This window comes from Anguilla anguilla, chromosome 8 (assembly GCF_013347855.1).
Source record: "Anguilla anguilla isolate fAngAng1 chromosome 8, fAngAng1.pri, whole genome shotgun sequence".
Lineage (NCBI taxonomy): Eukaryota > Metazoa > Chordata > Actinopteri > Anguilliformes > Anguillidae > Anguilla > Anguilla anguilla.
This window is the reverse complement of record NC_049208.1, coordinates 3,682,372-3,701,542: the sequence shown is the minus strand read 5'-3', so window position 1 is coordinate 3,701,542 and position 19,171 is coordinate 3,682,372. Positions and strand designations below refer to the sequence as shown.

Sequence of the window (19,171 nt, the reverse complement as noted above, 5' to 3'; positions counted from 1 at the left end):
TACACATACGCTGAACCACTGATACTAGTGCACACACAAGCCTTTTACACATATGCTGAACCACTGATACTACTACACACACAAGCCTTTTACACGTAGGCTGAACCACTGATACTAGTGCACACGCAAGCCTTTTACACATATGCTGAACCACTGATACTACTACACACACAAGCCTTTTACACATACACTGAACCACTGATACTACTACACACAAGCATTTTACACATATGCTGAACCACTGATACTACTACACACACAAGCCTTTTACACATATGCTGAACCACTGATACTACTACACACACAAGCCTTTTACACATACGCTGAACCACTGATACTACTACACACAAGCATTTTACACATATGCTGAACCACTGATACTACTACACACAAGCATTTTACACATATGCTGAACCACTGATACTACTACACACACAAGCCTTTTACACATACGCTGAACCACTGATACTAGTGCACACACAAGCCTTTTACACATACGCTGAACCACTGATACTAGTGCACACACAAGCCTTTTACACACACGCTGAACCACTGATACTAGAGCACACAAGCCATAGTTTCTGATGGCTGCCATACTCACCTGCTTGACTGAAACTGTCCTGGAGATACCTGAGGGAGAGAAAGATAAGAGAGTGTGAGAAGACGCATTTTTCAGAACTGTGTAGTAGGCGGAGCCGGTGAGTGCAAATAATCCTTAACACTGCTGTATCAGTACGAGGAAAGAGACTAATCTAAAGGGGGTCAGGGGAGAGGGGGACTGAAATGCAGGTTGTGTAGAAACTGGCCAGGCTGACCCTCCTCTGGGACAACGGCTTCTTCAGCTCGGAATTCTCCCGCCTTAACTCAGATAATTCCCTGCGTAGAGAGAGTGAGAGAGGTAGAGCGAGATAGAGGGAGGGAGGGAGAGAGAGAGAGAGAGAGAGAGAGAGAATGAATGAGTCCACAGCTTAGTCACGGTTACATTATTTTACTTCATTTTTATTTTTTCATTACATGTCATTCCATCAGATTCCATCTTCTTTGGTTTGTATTTAACCATCTAGTAATGAAGGGGAGGAAGATTTTGTCTTTCTAAAAATGCTTTGCCCACATCGGATATCTGTCTTCATTTATATATATCCTTCAGAGAGAGAGAGGGAAGAGACAGATGGAAATAAGAGTAGAAAAAGAGGGCATTTTAAGGAAGAGAATGGAGAGATGAACAAAGTACAGAGGTGTGGACAGAGTAGAGGACATGGAGTGACAGAATGAGACAGATAGATTAAGGAGACAGAGTGTGGAGTTAAAGGGATATAAAGGGGTAGATTAAGGAGACAGAGTGTGGAGTTAAAGGGGTATAAAGGGGTAGATTGGGGAGAGAGAGTGCGGAGGTAAAGGGGTATAAAGGGGTAGATTGGGGAGAGAGTGCGGAGGTAAAGGGGTAGATTGGGGAGAGAGAGTGCGGAGGTAAAGGGGTATAAAGGGGTAGATTGGGGAGAGAGAGTGCGGAGGTAAAGGGGTATAAAGGGGTAGATTGGGGAGAGAGTGCGGAGGTAAAGGGGTAGATTGGGGAGAGAGAGTGGAGGTAAAGGGGTATAAAGGGGTAGATTGGGGAGAGAGAGTGTGGAGGTAAAGGGGTATAAAGGGGTAGATTGGGGAGAGAGTGCGGAGGTAAAGGGGTAGATTGGGGAGAGAGAGTGGAGGTAAAGGGGTATAAAGGGGTAGATTGGGGAGAGAGAGTGCGGAGGTAAAGGGGTATAAAGGGGTAGATTGGGGAGAGAGAGTGCGGAGGTAAAGGGGTAGATTGGGGAGAGAGAGTGCGGAGGTAAAGGGGTATAAAGGGGTAGATTGGGGAGAGAGAGTGCGGAGGTAAAGGGGTATAAAGGGGTAGATTGGGGAGAGAGAGTGCGGAGGTAAAGGGGTAGATTGGGGAGAGAGAGTGGAGGTAAAGGGGTATAAAGGGGTAGATTGGGGAGAGAGAGTGCGGAGGTAAAGGGGTAGATTGGGGAGAGAGAGTGGAGATAAAGGGGTAGATTGGGGAGAGAGAGTGCGGAGGTAAAGGGGTATAAAGGGGTAGATTGGGGAGAGAGAGTGCGGAGGTAAAGGGGTAGATTGGGGAGAGAGAGTGCGGAGGTAAAGGGGTATAAAGGGGTAGATTGGGGAGAGAGAGTGTGGAGGTAAAGGGGTATAAAGGGGTAGATTGGGGAGAGAGAGTGCGGAGGTAAAGGGGTATAAAGGGGTAGATTGGGGAGAGAGAGTGCGGAGGTAAAGGGGTAGATTGGGGAGAGAGAGTGCGGAGGTAAAGGGGTAGATTGGGGTAGATTGGGGAGAGAGAGTGCGGGGGATACACTGGGTTGCCCCCCTCCCTTTGCAGGGCCTGTAAACAGCTGGAGCCTGCAGGCGGGTCTCATCTTTACAGCACTACCAAAACAGCACCGCTTCAAAGAGCGTTTTATTACCGAGCATAAAGGAGCTCATCAAAGAGAGGAAGAGAGAGGGAGTACTGCAGGGGGAGGAAACGGAGAGAAAGAGAGGGAGAGGAGGAGTTCTGCATGGGGAGGAGACAGACAGAAATAGAAGGAGAGAGGGAGTACTGCAGGGGAGGATACAGAGAGAAAGAGAGGGAGAGGAGGAGTTCTGCATGGGGAGGAGACAGACAGAAATAGAAGGAGAGAGGGAGTACTCCAGGGGAGGAAACAGAGAAAAAGAGATGGAGAGAGGGAGTTCTGCATGGGGAGGATAGAGAGAGAAAGAGAGGGAGAGAGGGAGTTCTGCATGGTTCTGAAACAGAGAGAAAGAGAAGGAGAGAGGGAGTTCTGCATGGGGAGGATAGAGAGAGAAAGAGAGGGAGAGAGGGAGTTCTGCATGGTTCTGAAACAGAGAGAAAGAGAAGGAGAGAGGGAGTTCTGCATGGGGAGGACAGAGAGAGAAAGAGAGGGAGTTCTGCATGGAGAGAAAACAGAGAAAGAGAGGGAGAGGAGGAGTCCTGCAGCAGAGGAGAGGTAGAGAAAGGGAGTTCTGCATGGGGAGGAGACAGAGTGAGAAGGAGTTGTGGAGGTGAAGAGAGGAACAGAAAAAGAAGGAGAGAAGGAGCTCTGCAGAGGAGAGAAAACAGAAAGAGAGAGAGAGAGGTTTGGTCACCTGTAGCTCTGCTCCATGATCTCCTTCACCCTCCTCTCCAAATCCAGGACCTTCTGTTTGAAGTAGGCCAGAGTCCTGTCCTTCTGCCTGTGCTGAAACGCTGCGATCTGAGAGAGAGAGAGAGAGAGAGAGAGAGAGGGAGGAGGGAGAGGGAGAGAGAGAGGTGACCCTGCATTACGCACACACATTCATGCTCACAGTATAAACTCACAGTCAATCTCACACACATGTACACACTCAAAAACAATCACACACACCCACATACACAAACACACGATGAACACAGTCTCACACACGTACACATTTAATCATTATGTTCACATACATACACACCCATTCATGCTCACACACACATACACACACACACCCACACACCCACCTGGGCTATGTGTTCCAATCGAGACTGAAGGAGCTTCACTGGGTCTTTAAAATATACCTTCTCCTGAGGTTTCATCTTAAACAGGAAGACAGACAGACAGACAGACAGACATCATTCATGTGCTCATGGTCATATACAGTGTACACTCTCTCTCTCTCCCTTTCCCTCGCTCTCTCTCACATACACACACACAAACATACAGGATTTTAAAAATGTATTTCTCCCAATTTGGAATGCCCACTCAAGTTCTATGCAAAATGCAAATGACACAGCAATTGCAACAGAATTCCTAATACATGGTGTAACGTTATATTTTATGTTGTAGTGATTGAATATTTCCATATTTATTTTGAATTCATACATGCACCCTCGCGTTAAACTCGTTTACAGGGTTTGCTAAAATTATTTACAAAATAAGTGCCTTTAAATACCATATGTCAGTGAACTGTGTTTCCATTTCACAGTAATTAAGCTGGTTGCAGTTTTAAGAGGGAAAGGATGTTTCCTTCTTCAATAAGTGCTTTGTAATACTGGTTGTGGTGCAGTTCCATGTTTAATTTTAATTTTGACCATGTCTTCTTTTTTTGCTGTAAAATAAGATGTAAACACTGGACAAGTGTTTAGCTGCCCCTAACGATGCTTGCAAACCTTGTCAGAGATGGGAAGGTAACTGCAAATGGCTCCACAAATATTGCACTGCTCTGCAAAAAAGTACAAACGTTGTGAACGCACAGACATGCAGGTGCACACACACACACAGGTATGTATGCACAGCGTCTTATACACACAGAACATGGCAAATACATACAGTGCTGGCTCAAATTATGGAATCACTGCATATATAAACCAATTTTGACATTTCATGCAATATTTTGCGACAGTTTCTCTTTTTGGCATAATAAATGTATCATGTAATATCAACAAATAATTGAGCAGTCTAATGTATCTTACGTTTGGAAAGTTTATAATCAGCTTGAACGTGTATTTCATGTATGTCCAGCGTTTTTTCGGAATATTTCTGAATGTGAATTCCGTCTGTTGACATGAGGTCAGAAGGTACAGAAATTAATGTTTTTAAGGGCTGAGTGTGCGTGGTCAATGCAGTTATTTCTGTAGGGAAACCATGAAAAGTGCCAAACTCTCAGGCATGCCGCCCCGCCAAGGCATAACTTGGCGGGATGGCACACCTGCCGTCCCCATAAAGTTCAGTGGTCCCATCCCTACCAGGGTTCACACAGCCTTCACAGCTGATGTGACCACAGCTGGACACGGCCAAGTTCCGCCCATCCCGCTGGAAACACAAGTTACAGTGCAGCCAGTCCATCGCTGAGGAAGAGGAAGAGTACAAGATGAAGGTGAGCACCATGGGCAGAATTGGGAGAGGAACAAAAGGACAGGAGGAATACACAAAGATGAGGCACGCATGACTATTTCTGAATATAAAGAAGGTAAATAATCCCTCTAAACATGAAAAGCACCTTGTCTAGTCAGCTAAATTAGAAACAGCTTGTTAAAATTATAAGAAGTTCAACTTTGGTTGCAAAAACATCCAGCAATCAACAGTGGTACCCCAGGACCGAATTTGAGAATCAGTGTAGTCTATATCATATAGTAAATTAGTAGGCCTAATCTAGTTCACGTTGTGTTCTTTATAACTTAGCTAGCTAGCTGTTCACTTGTTTTCAGGTGTTGTTAGTTTCTCAACTATTGGCTTGTGTTGCCGTGGCTATCTGTCTAGGTACAGTTAGCCCAGATATCGTACAGCTACTTACTGTATGTTGTTATCAGAGCACAGCTACACATAACATTTTTACTGAATGGCAATACGTTAATGGTAGGCTACCTCAGTTATAATAACGCTGGAGTTTGTAAGTTGGTAAATAATAGAGCTCTCTAAAAACACACTTTATTTGAGCACATTTTTGGTTGTGTTATTACTATTTAACAAAAGTATAATAACTTAATTTATATTTAACGTTACCGACCTCATATTCAGGTAGGCTATACCGAGCTGAAGGAAGCCAAACAAACAGCTCGAGGTCAAGACGCAAACTCTTCCCGCCTGAAACAGGGCAAAGTTACCTGCACGCGGACAACTTTGATATACGCTCTGAAAGGTAAGTTTTGTTAAATTAAACCGTTAACTCTGATATAACTGCATTATTTCATTCATACCGGGGCATGTCGGCTACAATGCGTTTTGGTTTGATGATAATAAACAGCATTCACACAGCTTATAATACTGGGCTTGAAATAAAGTTTCTTATGAATATTATTGTGCATTTATGCTCTCCCCTGTTATAAGCACGTACCAGCCTATTTGTTTATTTTTAAACTGACATTTATTTGTGAAGTAATTTATCTTAAGGGCCAGACAAAAGACAAAATACGAAACCGGACAGTTTTATTTTACCCTCATATTTTGCAATACACAGTACACAAATCAGAGACATGCGCAGTAGGCTAAAGTCTTTTCCGCTCGTTTTTCACAGCTTTTAATGGGTTGTCTGAGGGCGTGCTTTCCATACCCCAAATCGATAACCGGAACTCCTTTTCCGGGGACCAAACTTCTTTCGCCAAAACAGGAAGAACATGGGTGTGTCTTGTATTTTCTTACAGTCTCTGCTTGTAAGGTGTGTGCGCGTGGCTGTGTTGTGCAGCAACTTTACATTCAAACGGTAAACCAACTTAGCTCATTTTACCTTAGCGATATTTGTGTTCTTTTATTATTCATCGTTGGCAGGGGCCTTAGTGCGGAATACCAGCTTGCGAAAGAAGTTTCAAATGTACCTGCGTATAACCATGAAAACCACAAGCTATGCCTATCAGGACGAGGTTAGAGAACTGCATCCTCTATTTTTTAGTACCTATGCAAGTACAGGTATGTTGATACCACGATCACTGTGGAAAAGTATTTGCATGTTTTTTATGGATTTAGAGGAAGACATCCAAGGTGATCATAAAGGGGGGGATAATGAATATTTCATGAATTAGGCATACCTAGTTTAGTCTTTCAGATCTAGAAAAAAAAACTAGTCTTGTATCGATACGTTATGTAATGAAATCACAGTTTTGACATACTTTGTACAAACACGTTAAGAGATGTGAGTCGGCCTTGGGTGTTTGCAGTAGTATATTGGGTAAGGAGCTGGTCTTGTAACGTAAAGATCATAGGTTCAATTCCCAGATAGGGGACTGTCGTTGTACTCTTGAGCAAGGTACTTAACCTGCCATGCTTCAGTATACATGCAATGTAAATGTTGTGTAAAAAGTTGTGTCAGTCGCCCTGGTCGTATGTCTGCTAAATGCCTTTAATGTTTCCTTGTGAATGTCCGCCACGGAACATGACATCACCATCTGGAGCAGCAATAACCCTAACCCTAACAAGACTTGCCCCCCCTCCCCCCCCCACCCTCCTGGCTGCTGTCACCATGTCACATGCCTGCTCCCCTGCCCTGTCCTGCTCCTACAGCTCCCGGGCCTACAGCTGTCACGGGCCCGCCTCTGGGTCTGAGCCTCTGGATGCCTGGGACTCGGACCGCTCCCTGGCCCAGACCGCTCGCAGCCCTGCACCGCCCCCTCCGGACATTTCCCACTGAGAACCAGAGCCAGAGTCTGGAACCCAGAACCTGGAACTGGAACCCAGAATCAGAACCCGGTACTGGAACTGAGAACCTGGAACTGGAACTAAGAATGAGAACCAAGGACTGAAACTAAAGACTGGAACTCTGAACCCAGCACCCAGAACTGGAACTATGAACCATCACTGGAACCATAAACCAGAAATGTAGGACCAGGCTGGAAGGGGAGCCTTTTGCTCACCTACTGCCTGACTGCCAGAGTGACCGCAGTACCCTTGTGTGTCCTCTAGGTGGCAGAAAAGGCACAAAGCAGGGGAGATCAGCCCAAGCAGCTGAAGCTTCCTCTCTGAGCAGTGCTGAGTGAGTCCTGTGCTTCTGGCTTCCACTGTCTTCTGTAGTTATATCCTTTTTTTATACCTGTTGTGGTCACATGTTAACTTCAGTCATGACAACCTGACGGTTGATGCCATTAAAATACTGCCAGGCAGCATGTCTTCTGATCACTCTTACATTCATACACACGTGTGTATACACACACGCACACACATGTACACATACACACACGCACACACATGCACATACGCATACACACGTACACGCACACACATGCACTCACACACATACACACTCGTGCACACACACACAGTACACGCACACAGACATACACATTCATGCATGCATGTACATGCAGGCACATACACACGTATATGCATGTGTGAACAGGCAGGCATGCACTCGTTTACATGTATGCACAGATATGCACATGCATGCAAAGGCATTCATGCATGTACACGCACACATACACACGTGCACTCGGAATGGGAATATGTAGTCCAGTAAACGTGCTTTCTAACTTGTGCTGTAATCAATCTAAAACAGTGAGTGCTCTGGTAATGTATCTCTTTCCCCCCCAAATATAAAATCAGAGTGTAGGATCTGTCTTACCTGCATCAATACCAAAGCAGCTATGTATTCCTATATGTCCTGTTATGACCAGAAATTTGGCATTCTGTATGAAATATTTTTAATCTGAAGTCATTATTTCCTGCCTTCTTCACCTTGTAATCTCAGAGTCTCTGAAAGCAGCCCAGCCTCCAGGTGTGTTTCTGCGTAGTCTTCTGTGAAAGGTAGGAGATTTATGTGTGACGAAGGGAACCCCCAACCCCAGGCCTGTACGTTTGGTGACAGACTGGATTATTTTTTAATAGGGTATGTTGTCCTTCACCCGTATTTTATGTACAAGAAAAATAATTCTTTAGGGCTAAAATAAAATGCTTTTTTTATTTTTTATTTTTGCAACTTCCCATAATGCAATCCTTCTCCGTGCCCTCAGTCATGCAAAAAAACAAAACGGCCAAAAAAAAAAAATGCCCCCCTCACATTACCCTTTGCAAATACAGTATCTACGAAGGTTATATGAAGTGTATCTAATTCTATATTTTCCAGCACATCCGTAAATTGCGGGTTGCTCCAATAAAAGCATCATAATGAGATTTTATCTTTAAGGGGTTAATGTCCTGCACCAAGGAAGCGGGGGCCAGTAGTTCCGGTCAGGAGACCCACAGGGCACAGGAGGAAATGAGCAAAAGGTCTAATTATACTCTTGACACTCTAAAGCACTTCCTGTCACGCACGGTTACTGGTGGACAAAGGATCCTTTTTTTTTTTGTTTTTGTTCCCAATATTTCATTCACAATAATTTTTCTCGGGGCAAAGCTGCGCAGTCGCTGTGCAGTCTCCCAGCCGAGCTGCGCAGTCACTCTGCAGCCCCCCAGCCGAGCTGTGCAGTCACTCTGCAGCCCCCCAGCCGAGCTGCGCAGTCACTCTGCAGTCCCCCAGCCGAGCTGCGCAGTCACTCTGCAGTCCCCCAGCCGAGCTGCGCAGTCACTCTGCAGTCCCCCAGCCGAGCTGCGCAGTCACTCTGCAGTCCCCCAGCCGAGCTGCGCAGTCACTCTGCAGTCTGAGATCTCTTTGAGCTGCTAATTAATAGAATCAGGTTTGTCAAATAAGGGTTGGAGTGAAAGCCTACAGGACGGTAGATCTCCAGGAACACGGATGGGCAGCCCTGCTATAGCCGTTTCTGCTTTCATTAGTCATTGTTTTCATTTCATCGTATTTTGTTTGCCATTGGTTTCACTTCACTTTTACATTTCAATTTCAAGTCTGCTTAAGACGAAAATGTGAATAAGTTACATTGTGCCCTGGAAAAAATTGAAAGATCGCCCCATATTTTTTGAAGAGGCATTGGGGTCACTCCACCAAATATTGATTGTTGAACCCTTCCAAAGCAAAGACATTGTTCATTTTATTATTTATTTATGGGTGTCAGTTGTTCAGTTTGCATTATTCATTGTATAACGACGCTGTATTTTTATTTTTTTGACCAGTTGTCATTTTCTGCAAATGGATGTTTTGAATGGCAATTTTTTTTTTGCTCGGAATTAAAATCAAATGTGGTCAGTAGTTCATAAAAAATGTTTAAATATTTTACACAGGCACATACCATGAACTGTTAAAACTTAAAATTTGATATGGTCTCTTAACTTTTTCCAGAACAGTATTTTAGACTTTTGTACTTAAATATACTGTAGCATGTATTACATAATATTGACAATAATAATATTATTACATATTATTATTAGTGGCATGAGGATGCAGAGCAAGTTAAAGAGTCTTAGCTGGAGCATAATGTTACGAGTGACGCCTGACCTACAGGAAGTGATGCTGATTTCAGGAGGTACCCGTTTCCCGCAGGCGAAGGAGGACGAGCGGCAGTTTGCAGAAGCGTTCTTCCGTGGCGCACGCTCACGCAGGCATGGCTCCTCTCCTCTTCCTCCTCTCCTTCCTCCTGGCAGGTAAGGCTGGCACCTGCTAAGGACATTCTAACGAGATAGCGGAACAATACCGAGATCTTAAAATAACGAACAAAGATGAAACAGTTTTTTTCTGAGTGCGTGCATGGATCTGTGCCAGCGTGCGAGGTTTGCGTGTGAGTGAGGGAGCAGTATGTGGTTATGACATAGTGCAAGTATGAGGGGTGGGGGGTGTGGGGGGGGGGGGGGCGTTGAGACATGATTTAAACTGCCCCACAAATTCCTCTGAAAACTGCCAGAAGTAAGATCTGTCCAGATCTGCACCTTCCCCAAAGTGCAGAAGAAGAGAGCGCGCTACAGCCTACAACAGAGAGGTGCCTTGTGGGTCTGACAACGGTACCGAAACCGCAGTCTGGGTCAATCTTTTAATCATTTGATCTGATTTCTGTTGCACTTCGCTCTGCCCAGTTTTTTTTTTTCACTTTAATGAAATGACAAACTTGAAGCCTTGAATTTATGGTGTGTGAAACATTCCCCGTTGTTTGTATTCGTGCATTGTTTTGCGGGTTGTTTCAGTGACGGCGTTTCTTGCAGCCTTCTTGTCTCCAGGATCGGATCCTGGATGAGTTTCAGAATGAGAGGTTTAAATGGTAGTTGTATGGGTTTGGATTTGGGAAAGCTTGCGGCTCTATTGCATTTTAAGCACACGTTGCCGCCACCTACAACAGAGCTAAGGTATGAAAATGGCCTGCTGCTCATTGCTTTGGGGACTCGCGCCTGGCCGTCTTCCATGTTATTATTATTGTTATTAAGTGTGTTATTCTTCTGAACGTATCACCCAGGAGCCCTCTGTGCGGTCTGTGTGGTTCAGAACGGGTGCAGGGTTCGAATTACGGGTGGGATTGGGGGGGGTCTGACCCCCCTAATTAAGACTTGGACCCCCCCCCCCCCCCCAAAAGAGGTAAAAACAACAGGTCGGTGGTGTCGAAACATTTATATATCCTTCTTACCTGTAATCGTAAATATTGCAATGTATTTCCCATCAGTGGGGTCACTAGACACCAACTCTAGGTCAGATTGGGGTCAGACCCCCACCCCAGTCCCACCCGTAATTCGAACCCTGAACAGGTGAATTTGTGAAAATCTGAAACCGTTGGATCGCGGTGGCGGGTTTGGCCATTGTGGGTAGAACCCCCTCCATTCCTCAAAACCACCGCCAACCCCCGACTCCGACCCAGAGAGTGATCACATGCATGAAAAAAGAGGACTTCCCATTTAAGACATGTGTGGTGTTTTGTGGGGGGGGGGGGGGGTGGGGCAGATGTGGTTAGGAGGAAGTGAAAGCGGGAAAAGTGCTCTAAAAATGCTTTAAAAAAATAAATAAAAAAAACTACAGAGACTGGAGAGCTAGAGAGGAAACTGATACCAAGAGGGACTAACCCTCTGGAGGAAAAGCTCAGTAAAGGTGAAGTAGGCCTTGACTGCGCTCTGCTGGTCAGGCCCTGAAACCCATGCACTGTTCATCAGACCGTGAAATGCAGCATTTGTCATAGTGCCATAAGCAGAGCCCGCCCCCTGCTGGACATCACCTACATCGCAGCTTCCAGTTTCACCAGCACTGATTGGGTGCACGTTTGTCATACCTAACTGCCTGATTCGCTGATTGTTTATTGACTCATTGTTCATTGGTCCTACCTGTCTCGAACCAGTCTGAACCAGTGCACATGCCTACTCTTGAGTATACTTGTTGAGTACACCTAAATGAGAATGTCAAGTAGGCAAATATTTCTCAAAATATAGTCTATTTGAATCCCAGGATGATACACACTATTCTTAGGGGTTCGCTTAGTATATTCAAGAGCACACTTTTTAGGAAATAAGCGACCATTTTGGTCCCATAGATACGTCTTCCTTCAACAACAACGACACGTGAGCTTGACTGCAAGGGGGAGTGTCTTACGACTCTTCCACAGTACAGTTGTGAAATATTATGGAGTATAAGTTTTGCATACTGCCTGGCGTATACCTAAAGATTTGCACTAAACGGTACTCGATATGCTTAGTAGACACTAGACAGCACATGCTTTGACGACACAGCATTTTGGTGGCTGATTCGGACACAGCCTATGTCTACTGCCAAGTCCGTGTCCTCTTTTATATCACTTTTTCTAGACTGGCTTTTAATGAAATAATCTATTTAGTAGCTTAATAATTGTACATATATATTGTATAGCACTTTGCACCTATGTTTTGATAGGTGCTAAAAATGAAATTATTATTATTGTTATTATTAATATCTGTGTTCATTGGCCTTGCCTGGTTGAGTTTGGGTCCTCTGTGCTCCCTGCAGGTTCCCATGGCGACGTTGTCACGGTGAAAAACCTGGTGGTGTTGGAGGGCCGGTCAGTGACCGTGCCGTGCCACTACGAGCCGCAGTACGCCCGGCACGTCAAGTACTGGTGCCAGGGATCGATGTACACCTTCTGCTCCCGCCTGGCTCGTACGGACGTGGCCCAGCCCGCCGACGCAAGGGTGTCAATCACCGATGACCCCGCCCAGCAGGTGTTCACCGTGACGATGAGTGGCCTGCAGGAGGCGGACTCGGGCTGGTACTGGTGTGGGGTGGAGGTCGGGGGTATGTGGAAGGCTGATGACGCCATGTCCGTCCAAATCACGGTGTCACACGGTGAGGGGGGAAGAGGGGGGACGGGAGGGGAGTGGGGGGAGGCGGAGGGGGAGGGGGAAATAGAATTAAAAAGTTTCACTTTGACATAATAGCAGTTGTCTGTCTACATTCATAATCTTCTATCTGAATGTTGCTGAAGGAATTTTTTTTTTCAACGATGAGAATTACAGGTGACACAGGTAGATGTTTTTTTTTTCGTCTTGTGTGATTCAAGGTTGAGGTGAAGTCACCTGTCTTTTTCACTTTGAGCCCTGTAGGCTTGGGGTAGTTAATAGTATGTGGTTCATTGTTGCATGTATGTCAGTGGTGAATAGTATGTGGTTCACTGTTGCAGGAATGTCAGTGGTGAATAGTATGTGGTTCACTGTTGCAGATATGTCAGTGGTGAATAGTATGTGGTTCATTGTTGCAGGTATGTCAGTGGTGAATAGTATGTGGTTTACTGTTGCATGTATGTCAGTGGTGAATAGTATGTGGTTCCCTGTTGCAGATATGTCAGTGGTGAATAGTATGTGGTTCGTTGTTGCAGGTATGTCAGTGGTGAACAGCATGGTGGCTGGCGAGGAAGGGGGAAGTGTCAATGTCCAGTGTCTCTATGGCAGCAGACACAGGTGAGGTGCTATATACTACATAAATAATATTGCTTGAATAAAGTGTTTTTTTTTTACAGCTGGTAATAATATGGCAAAAATGATTGTATTGACACTGTGATCGATTAAATGCTACCTTCACATGACCAATGGGAAATCATAACTGCATAAGGTTGCAGGGTTGGCAGGTTAGAATGTTAGCGGGATACATATTAGCATGTTAGGAGGATGGCAGGTTAGCATGTTAGCGGGATGGAAGATTAGCATGTTGGCGGGATGGTAGGTTAGCATGTTAGCGGGATAGAAGGTTAGCATGCTGGCGGGATAGCAGGTTAGCATGTTTGCAGGATGGCAGGTTAGCATGCTGGCGGGATAGCAGGTTAGCATGTTAGCAGGATAGCAGGTTAGCATGTTAGCGGGATGGTAGGTTAGCATGTTAGCGGGATAGAAGGTTAGCATGCTGGCGGGATAGCAGGTTAGCATGTTAGCAGGATGGCAGGTTAGCATGCTGGCGGGATAGCAGGTTAGCATGTTAGCAGGATGGCAGGTTAGCATGCTGGCGGGATAGCAGGTTAGCATGTTAGCAGGATAGCAGGTTAGCATGTTAGCGGGATGGAAGGTTAGCATGTTGGCAGGATGGCAGGTTGGCATGTTGGTGGGATGGCAGTTTGCCATGTTAGCAGGATAGCAGGTTAGCATGTTAGCGGGATACACATTAGCATGTTAGCAGGATGGCACGTTAGCATGTTAGCGGGATGGAAGATTAGCATGTTGGCGGGATGGTAGGTTAGCATGTTAGCGGGATAGAAGGTTAGCATGCTGGCGGGATAGCAGGTTAGCATGTTAGCAGGATGGCAGGTTAGCATGCTGGGGGATAGCAGGTTAGCATGTTAGCAGGATGGCAAGTTAGCATGCTGGCGGGATGGCAGTGTGTCATGTTGTTGTTATGGTGGTTTAGCATGCTAGCGGGATGCTAACGCAGAGCCCGTCTCCCTCCTGCAGTGGGAGCAGTAAGAAGTGGTGCCGCAGCGGGGACTGGGGGTCCTGCCTGGAGGTCTCCTCCAACAGCACGCGGGAGGCGGGCCCGGTTCTCCTCAGCGACGACGGGGCGGGTGCGTTCACGGTGACCGTGCGGGCGCTGGAGCAGGGCGACGCCGGCTGGTACTGGTGCGTCACCGGGCAGGAGCAGGTCTCGGTTCAAGTCGCTGTCACTTCGCGATCCACCACCCAGCGCACCCTGAGAAGTACGCTCTTCTTCCTCGCTTCCCTTCTTCCTCCTCATCCTCATATCCGATTATCTATATGCACTTTACCCTTATTGTTTTGGTGTGCTGTATTTTTTATTCCAATGTGAAGCACTTTGAACTGCTTATTTCTTTATGTGAAAGGTACTCTATTAATGAAGCTCATTACGATGGTGATTTTTGTTATTGTTTATTATTATTGTTACTAATTACACACTTAATCGGACTTTATTTGTGTAGCACTTTTCATACAAGTTAAATGTAACACAAAGTGCTTCAAACAATACAACAAACCCCTCACCCCCCCCCCCCCCCCCACCCCGATTCCATAGAGCGATAAATGATTTTGTAAATTAATAACTAATGCAAAAGACGAACTCTGAAGCTAAGATGTTTAATTTTAATTTATGATCCTAATGGCTGGAATGTCTACCCGCTGTTCTTATTTCAGCGAGTCTGCCCCTTATGACATCACTTCCTGTTGATCCTAAGGAGGCCTCAACTTCTCTGGCCACCACTAGTGTGCGCACGGCCAGCCAGGAACGAAACTCACCGAGGTTACTAAAATTCCCCTTACTTCTCTTCCACTTCCTATATCGAAATTATCCTTCACCCTCCTGAAGGAACATAAAGTAAATGTAAGACGCTTATAAATGGCTATAAATAGGCGTATAAATGTTGTATTAAGTGGTTACAAGTCTCCAATAAATTAGTTATAATCACACTGGTGCAAGAAAGCATTCATCACTCATAAAAATGACTGAGAATACTTCAAATCTGTAGGAGCTGCGATATTTTGCCCTCACAATTCCTTTATTTGTGGCATTGCACTAATGTGAGAATAATTTGTGAGTTCCTTCCGCTCTACAACACTTCTTAAATATGCTTGTGTGTTCATATCTTTCTGGAAAATGTTTGCTTATGGATGCCTTGAGAAAATTGAAGAATTAACTTTAAGTGACAGAAATCTACGTTGTTCTTGTTTGTTCCAGTCATGTTTTTGGGTCCCCGTTGGTAATCGGTGGGTCGCTGTTGCTTCTGGTGATTGTTGCCGTGGTTACCTGGAAGACCTGGTGCCATTACCGTGAGTGACACATCCTTCATCCCTCCAGTCTGTAAAATTTAATTGTTCTTCTGAAGGAACTCTGCAGCTCAGCACTGGATATGCTGAGCAACTGTGACGCTCAGTATGGAATGGATATGTTGAACTGAAATACTTTTTTTTGTTTTTTTGTTTATTAAAAATAAAAAGAATTCCTGTAATTTCAGAGAGGATACGCAAGAGAAGAGACATGGGTGGAGCAGAGCTGACCTTCTCTGTGAGTTCTGTCATTTTTTGGGAAGGGGGGGGGGTGGTGGGGGGGATCAGGTGGTAATGTTGCCAAGGGAGAGAGGGATTCGGTCAGTGGCATTGTCCTCGTCTTAAAGCGAAAGTGGGACTCCCCTGGTCAGTAGGGCGGCTGCAGACTGCGGATGCAGGTGTACCCCCCTTTTCACAAAATCCTCCTCAGTCCAAACATCCTTCTGTTTAAATGCAGATATTTATTTATTTATTTATTTATTATCCTTTATTTAACCAGGAAGGTCCCATTGAGATACAATGTCTCTTCTGCCAGGGAGTCCTGGTCAAGATGGCAGCAGGAAAATAAAAGTTTCATATATTCAATATAGTGCTGTCTAACACGCAGATCTGATGCTGTGTCAATGCCGATCCAATACTATCTATATTATATTATATTATATAATATTATATTATATTATATTATATAATATTATATTATATTATATTATATCAGCTTTTTTTCTTCTCCTGCAGCCACACCCAGGCAGTGAGAATGACCAAAACAAAGGCGGTGTCATCTTCTTCCAGTCCTCTTCCCCACAGCAAGTGCTCTTGCTCTGACCACAGTTATGGCAAAGTGTCATTCTGACCCCGCCTTCCTGAATCCAGGCCCCGCCTCCCTGAACCCAAGCCCCGCCTCCTTATGCGCAGACCCCGCCTTCCTGAACCCAGGCCTCGCCTCCCTATATGCAGACCTCACCTTCCTAAGCCCAGTCCTCTCTTCCTGTGCTCAAACCCTGCTTACACACACACACACACAGGACACATTTTTATGAATATATTTTAGCATTTGTGATGCCTAGAGCAACACACCCTTCCTCATACATGCAACAGAAATGGTGCAACATGCAATATATATATGCTGCATATATGCTATTAATGTTGAGTAATTCTACATATATGCTATTAATGTTGAATAATGCTACATATATGCTATTAATGTTGAATAATGTTCAGAGTATATGTCAAAGACACAGGTACAGTTCCAGGTACAGATAAAATAGTAACTGTTAAACACTAACAGAGAAAAAGCAAATGGCATTTCATCCTTTTAATTAACTGCTGTGCTTATATTTAGATGTGCAATACAGTACTTAATCCATTTTATTTTGTTATATTATGCTTTTTACATTAATATATGGTTCACAGATCTGCGTCAGGCCACTGAGATCTAGTGGCTTTTATCTTTTTTATTGAAAATTGTTAACAAAAAAAGCGTTCTGTCTATCATCATTGCAAATTCTGCGTGAACCACCAGGACAAATGATGAATTTTGACTGCGTCTCCAATTCTGTCCACTGGGAGGCGCTGTGGCATTACAAATGCAGGAATGATGCGTTAAGGCTGCTGTTGGCAAGACGCGATCCCTGGGCCAATCTTGGCGCTGCTCACAAAATGTGACTTCAGAAAGAATTTAAAATAGTATTAGACACAATTCTAGTTAGTGTGTCATTAATTGAACAGTATAATTGTATGTTGTCCTTTTTAATATGTCTTTCATTTTTAAATTTTTAATTTAATTTTGCTTACTTTATTCTTTAATATTTACACATTGTATTCAAAGCTTTGTACCACAATGTATTGATACCCTACATATGTAATGTGTAAATATTTATTTTTACACGATTATTCGTTTGTACTGGTTAAATGCACTCAAGTTTCTGGCCCAAATACCCTTTAGTGGGCTCTGTGTAAATGGAGATTGAAGCAGCTAATTGATGTAAAATCTTTAGAAGGACGGTACCACAGATTCTATAAACCCACCAGATGTTCAGCTCCATTGTTTTCAGCGATGAGCCAGCGAGCTGTTGGTGACACCATCGCCACGAGGTTCACGGGAAGGCGGGGCCTGCACTCTTGCCTGTCAAAGGGCACAGAGAGGATTTGCATAATCTATGCACTGCCTTTGACCAGGACTGGTGTGATTGGTGCGTTTTGGCGCTAATCTCTAAGGCTAGGTGTCGCTCCTGTGCTGTGCAGAAGCTGACCCTAACCCCTCTGTGCTTCGGGATGATGAAGCTGTAGGTGACATTATCACCTGTGTCGGCAGAAGTCTTGAAGCACACACACACACACACACGCACACGCACACACATATTTGCACACACACGCATATACACTCACATGTACACACACACACACACACACACACATGAAAACAGGCACATTCGTTCACATGCAAACACACATTTACACCCACATTATGAGTTGGGATCCCATTTGAAATGTGGCTGGCCATTTCCACATGCAGTTTACTGGTCTGTAATTTACACAGTGGTTTAGAAAACGCTAAAAAACACATGCTTTGCTCTCCAAAACCGCTTGTCTGGTCGTCACTGTTCGGTACTGTGCAGTACTGACACAGGAAATACTGTCCTGAGAGAAACTGTGCAATACTGACACAGGAAAATGCTGTCCTGGGAGAAACTGTTCAGCACTGACTCAGGAGAATACTGTCCTGAGAGGAACTGTTCAGTACTGACAGGAAAATTATACTACATTGTGAAACAGGGCCCAGCGTTGCAAAATACCCCCCAGATCTAAAAACACATCCAAGCTCAGGTATTCCAGGGTCTGAAACAGACTCACTGTGTTCAGTTGTACACGTCTTCTCCAAGCCAGTCGATTTTCTGAGAAAAGGGGAAGAAAGACAGGACTTTGAGTTCTGAGTCCGCTCGAATCACTCAGCTTCTGCTTTCTGCACATACAAAACACGCTTTCAGAAAATGCCTCTGCAAATGAAATAATAAGGAGTTTGTGGAATATAATAAATAATAATAATTAGAATAATAATGAAAGAACAATGTTGTGTTTGTATTGGCAAATGTGTTGTACTAGTCCAGGGGTCCACAACTCCGGTTTTGTTCCAACCGACTACCTCAGCTTTTTAGTCTTCTGACTGTTCTATAATCTATGCTGGTGTCACTCCATTATCTATACCCGCTTATCCTGGGCAGGGTCGTGGGGGGTTGCTGGAGCCTATCCCAGCATGCATTGGGTGAGAGGCAGGAAACAATTAATTAATTAATTAATTAATTAATTTAATTAAATACTAAAACTGTTAAGCAGTTTATTTCAGCCAGAAGATTTACATTCAAAGGTTCCCAGTTTCTTGATCAGGGTCCTGAAATGGCCCATAGGTAATCAAAGAGTTCAGCTTTAAAGCGCACTCTAACTCATTCCATGCATGAGGAGCATTATGTCTAAGTGCAGTTTTACCCAGTTCAGAGTAGACCCGCGGCACCTTGACAGTCAACCAGCCCTGAGAACGAGAACTGATCGGCTCCGACTCTCCATTCAACAAGAGATAGAATATAAGGCGGTAGTTTTTGGAGAAGTGCTTTATATAAAAACAGGAACCAATGTTGATCTATTCTCTGGGATAGGGATGGCCA

The 19,171-nt window shown here is 44.6% G+C and overlaps 2 protein-coding genes and 1 long non-coding RNA gene across 4 annotated transcripts in view; 2 read left to right on the top strand and 1 right to left on the bottom strand.

The window, feature by feature from the left end:
* LOC118233988 (RING finger protein 212B-like) overlaps positions 1 to 4,962 on the bottom strand; it is a 16,447-nt gene extending 11,485 nt beyond the window's left edge. For both annotated transcript variants that reach the window (XM_035430213.1, XM_035430214.1), the window contains exons 1-6: positions 4,745 to 4,962; positions 4,169 to 4,221; positions 3,521 to 3,595; positions 3,142 to 3,248; positions 816 to 876; positions 602 to 630 (exon numbers count right to left, since the gene is read on the bottom strand). In XM_035430213.1, coding sequence (XP_035286104.1) covers positions 602 to 630; positions 816 to 876; positions 3,142 to 3,248; positions 3,521 to 3,595; positions 4,169 to 4,221; positions 4,745 to 4,886 — 467 coding nt within the window. In that variant the 5' untranslated portion in view covers positions 4,887 to 4,962. The remainder of the gene's footprint in view (positions 1 to 601; positions 631 to 815; positions 877 to 3,141; positions 3,249 to 3,520; positions 3,596 to 4,168; positions 4,222 to 4,744) is intronic.
* LOC118233995 lies at positions 4,892 to 8,376 on the top strand. Its single transcript, XR_004766595.1, has 5 exons — positions 4,892 to 4,968; positions 5,517 to 5,637; positions 6,013 to 6,198; positions 6,993 to 7,461; positions 8,173 to 8,376. It is a non-coding gene; the product is annotated as an uncharacterized LOC118233995 (long non-coding RNA).
* Positions 8,377 to 8,598: 222 nt separating this feature from the next.
* On the top strand, positions 8,599 to 18,566 carry LOC118233978 (CMRF35-like molecule 8). Its single transcript, XM_035430197.1, has 9 exons — positions 8,599 to 8,690; positions 9,856 to 9,956; positions 12,265 to 12,600; positions 13,130 to 13,211; positions 14,193 to 14,434; positions 14,886 to 14,991; positions 15,427 to 15,518; positions 15,704 to 15,753; positions 16,251 to 18,566. The coding sequence occupies exons 1-9, from the start codon at positions 8,614 to 8,616 to the stop codon at positions 16,335 to 16,337; spliced, it is 1,173 nt and encodes a 390-aa protein (XP_035286088.1). The 5' UTR covers positions 8,599 to 8,613; the 3' UTR covers positions 16,338 to 18,566.
* The last annotated feature ends 605 nt before the right edge of the window (positions 18,567 to 19,171 follow it).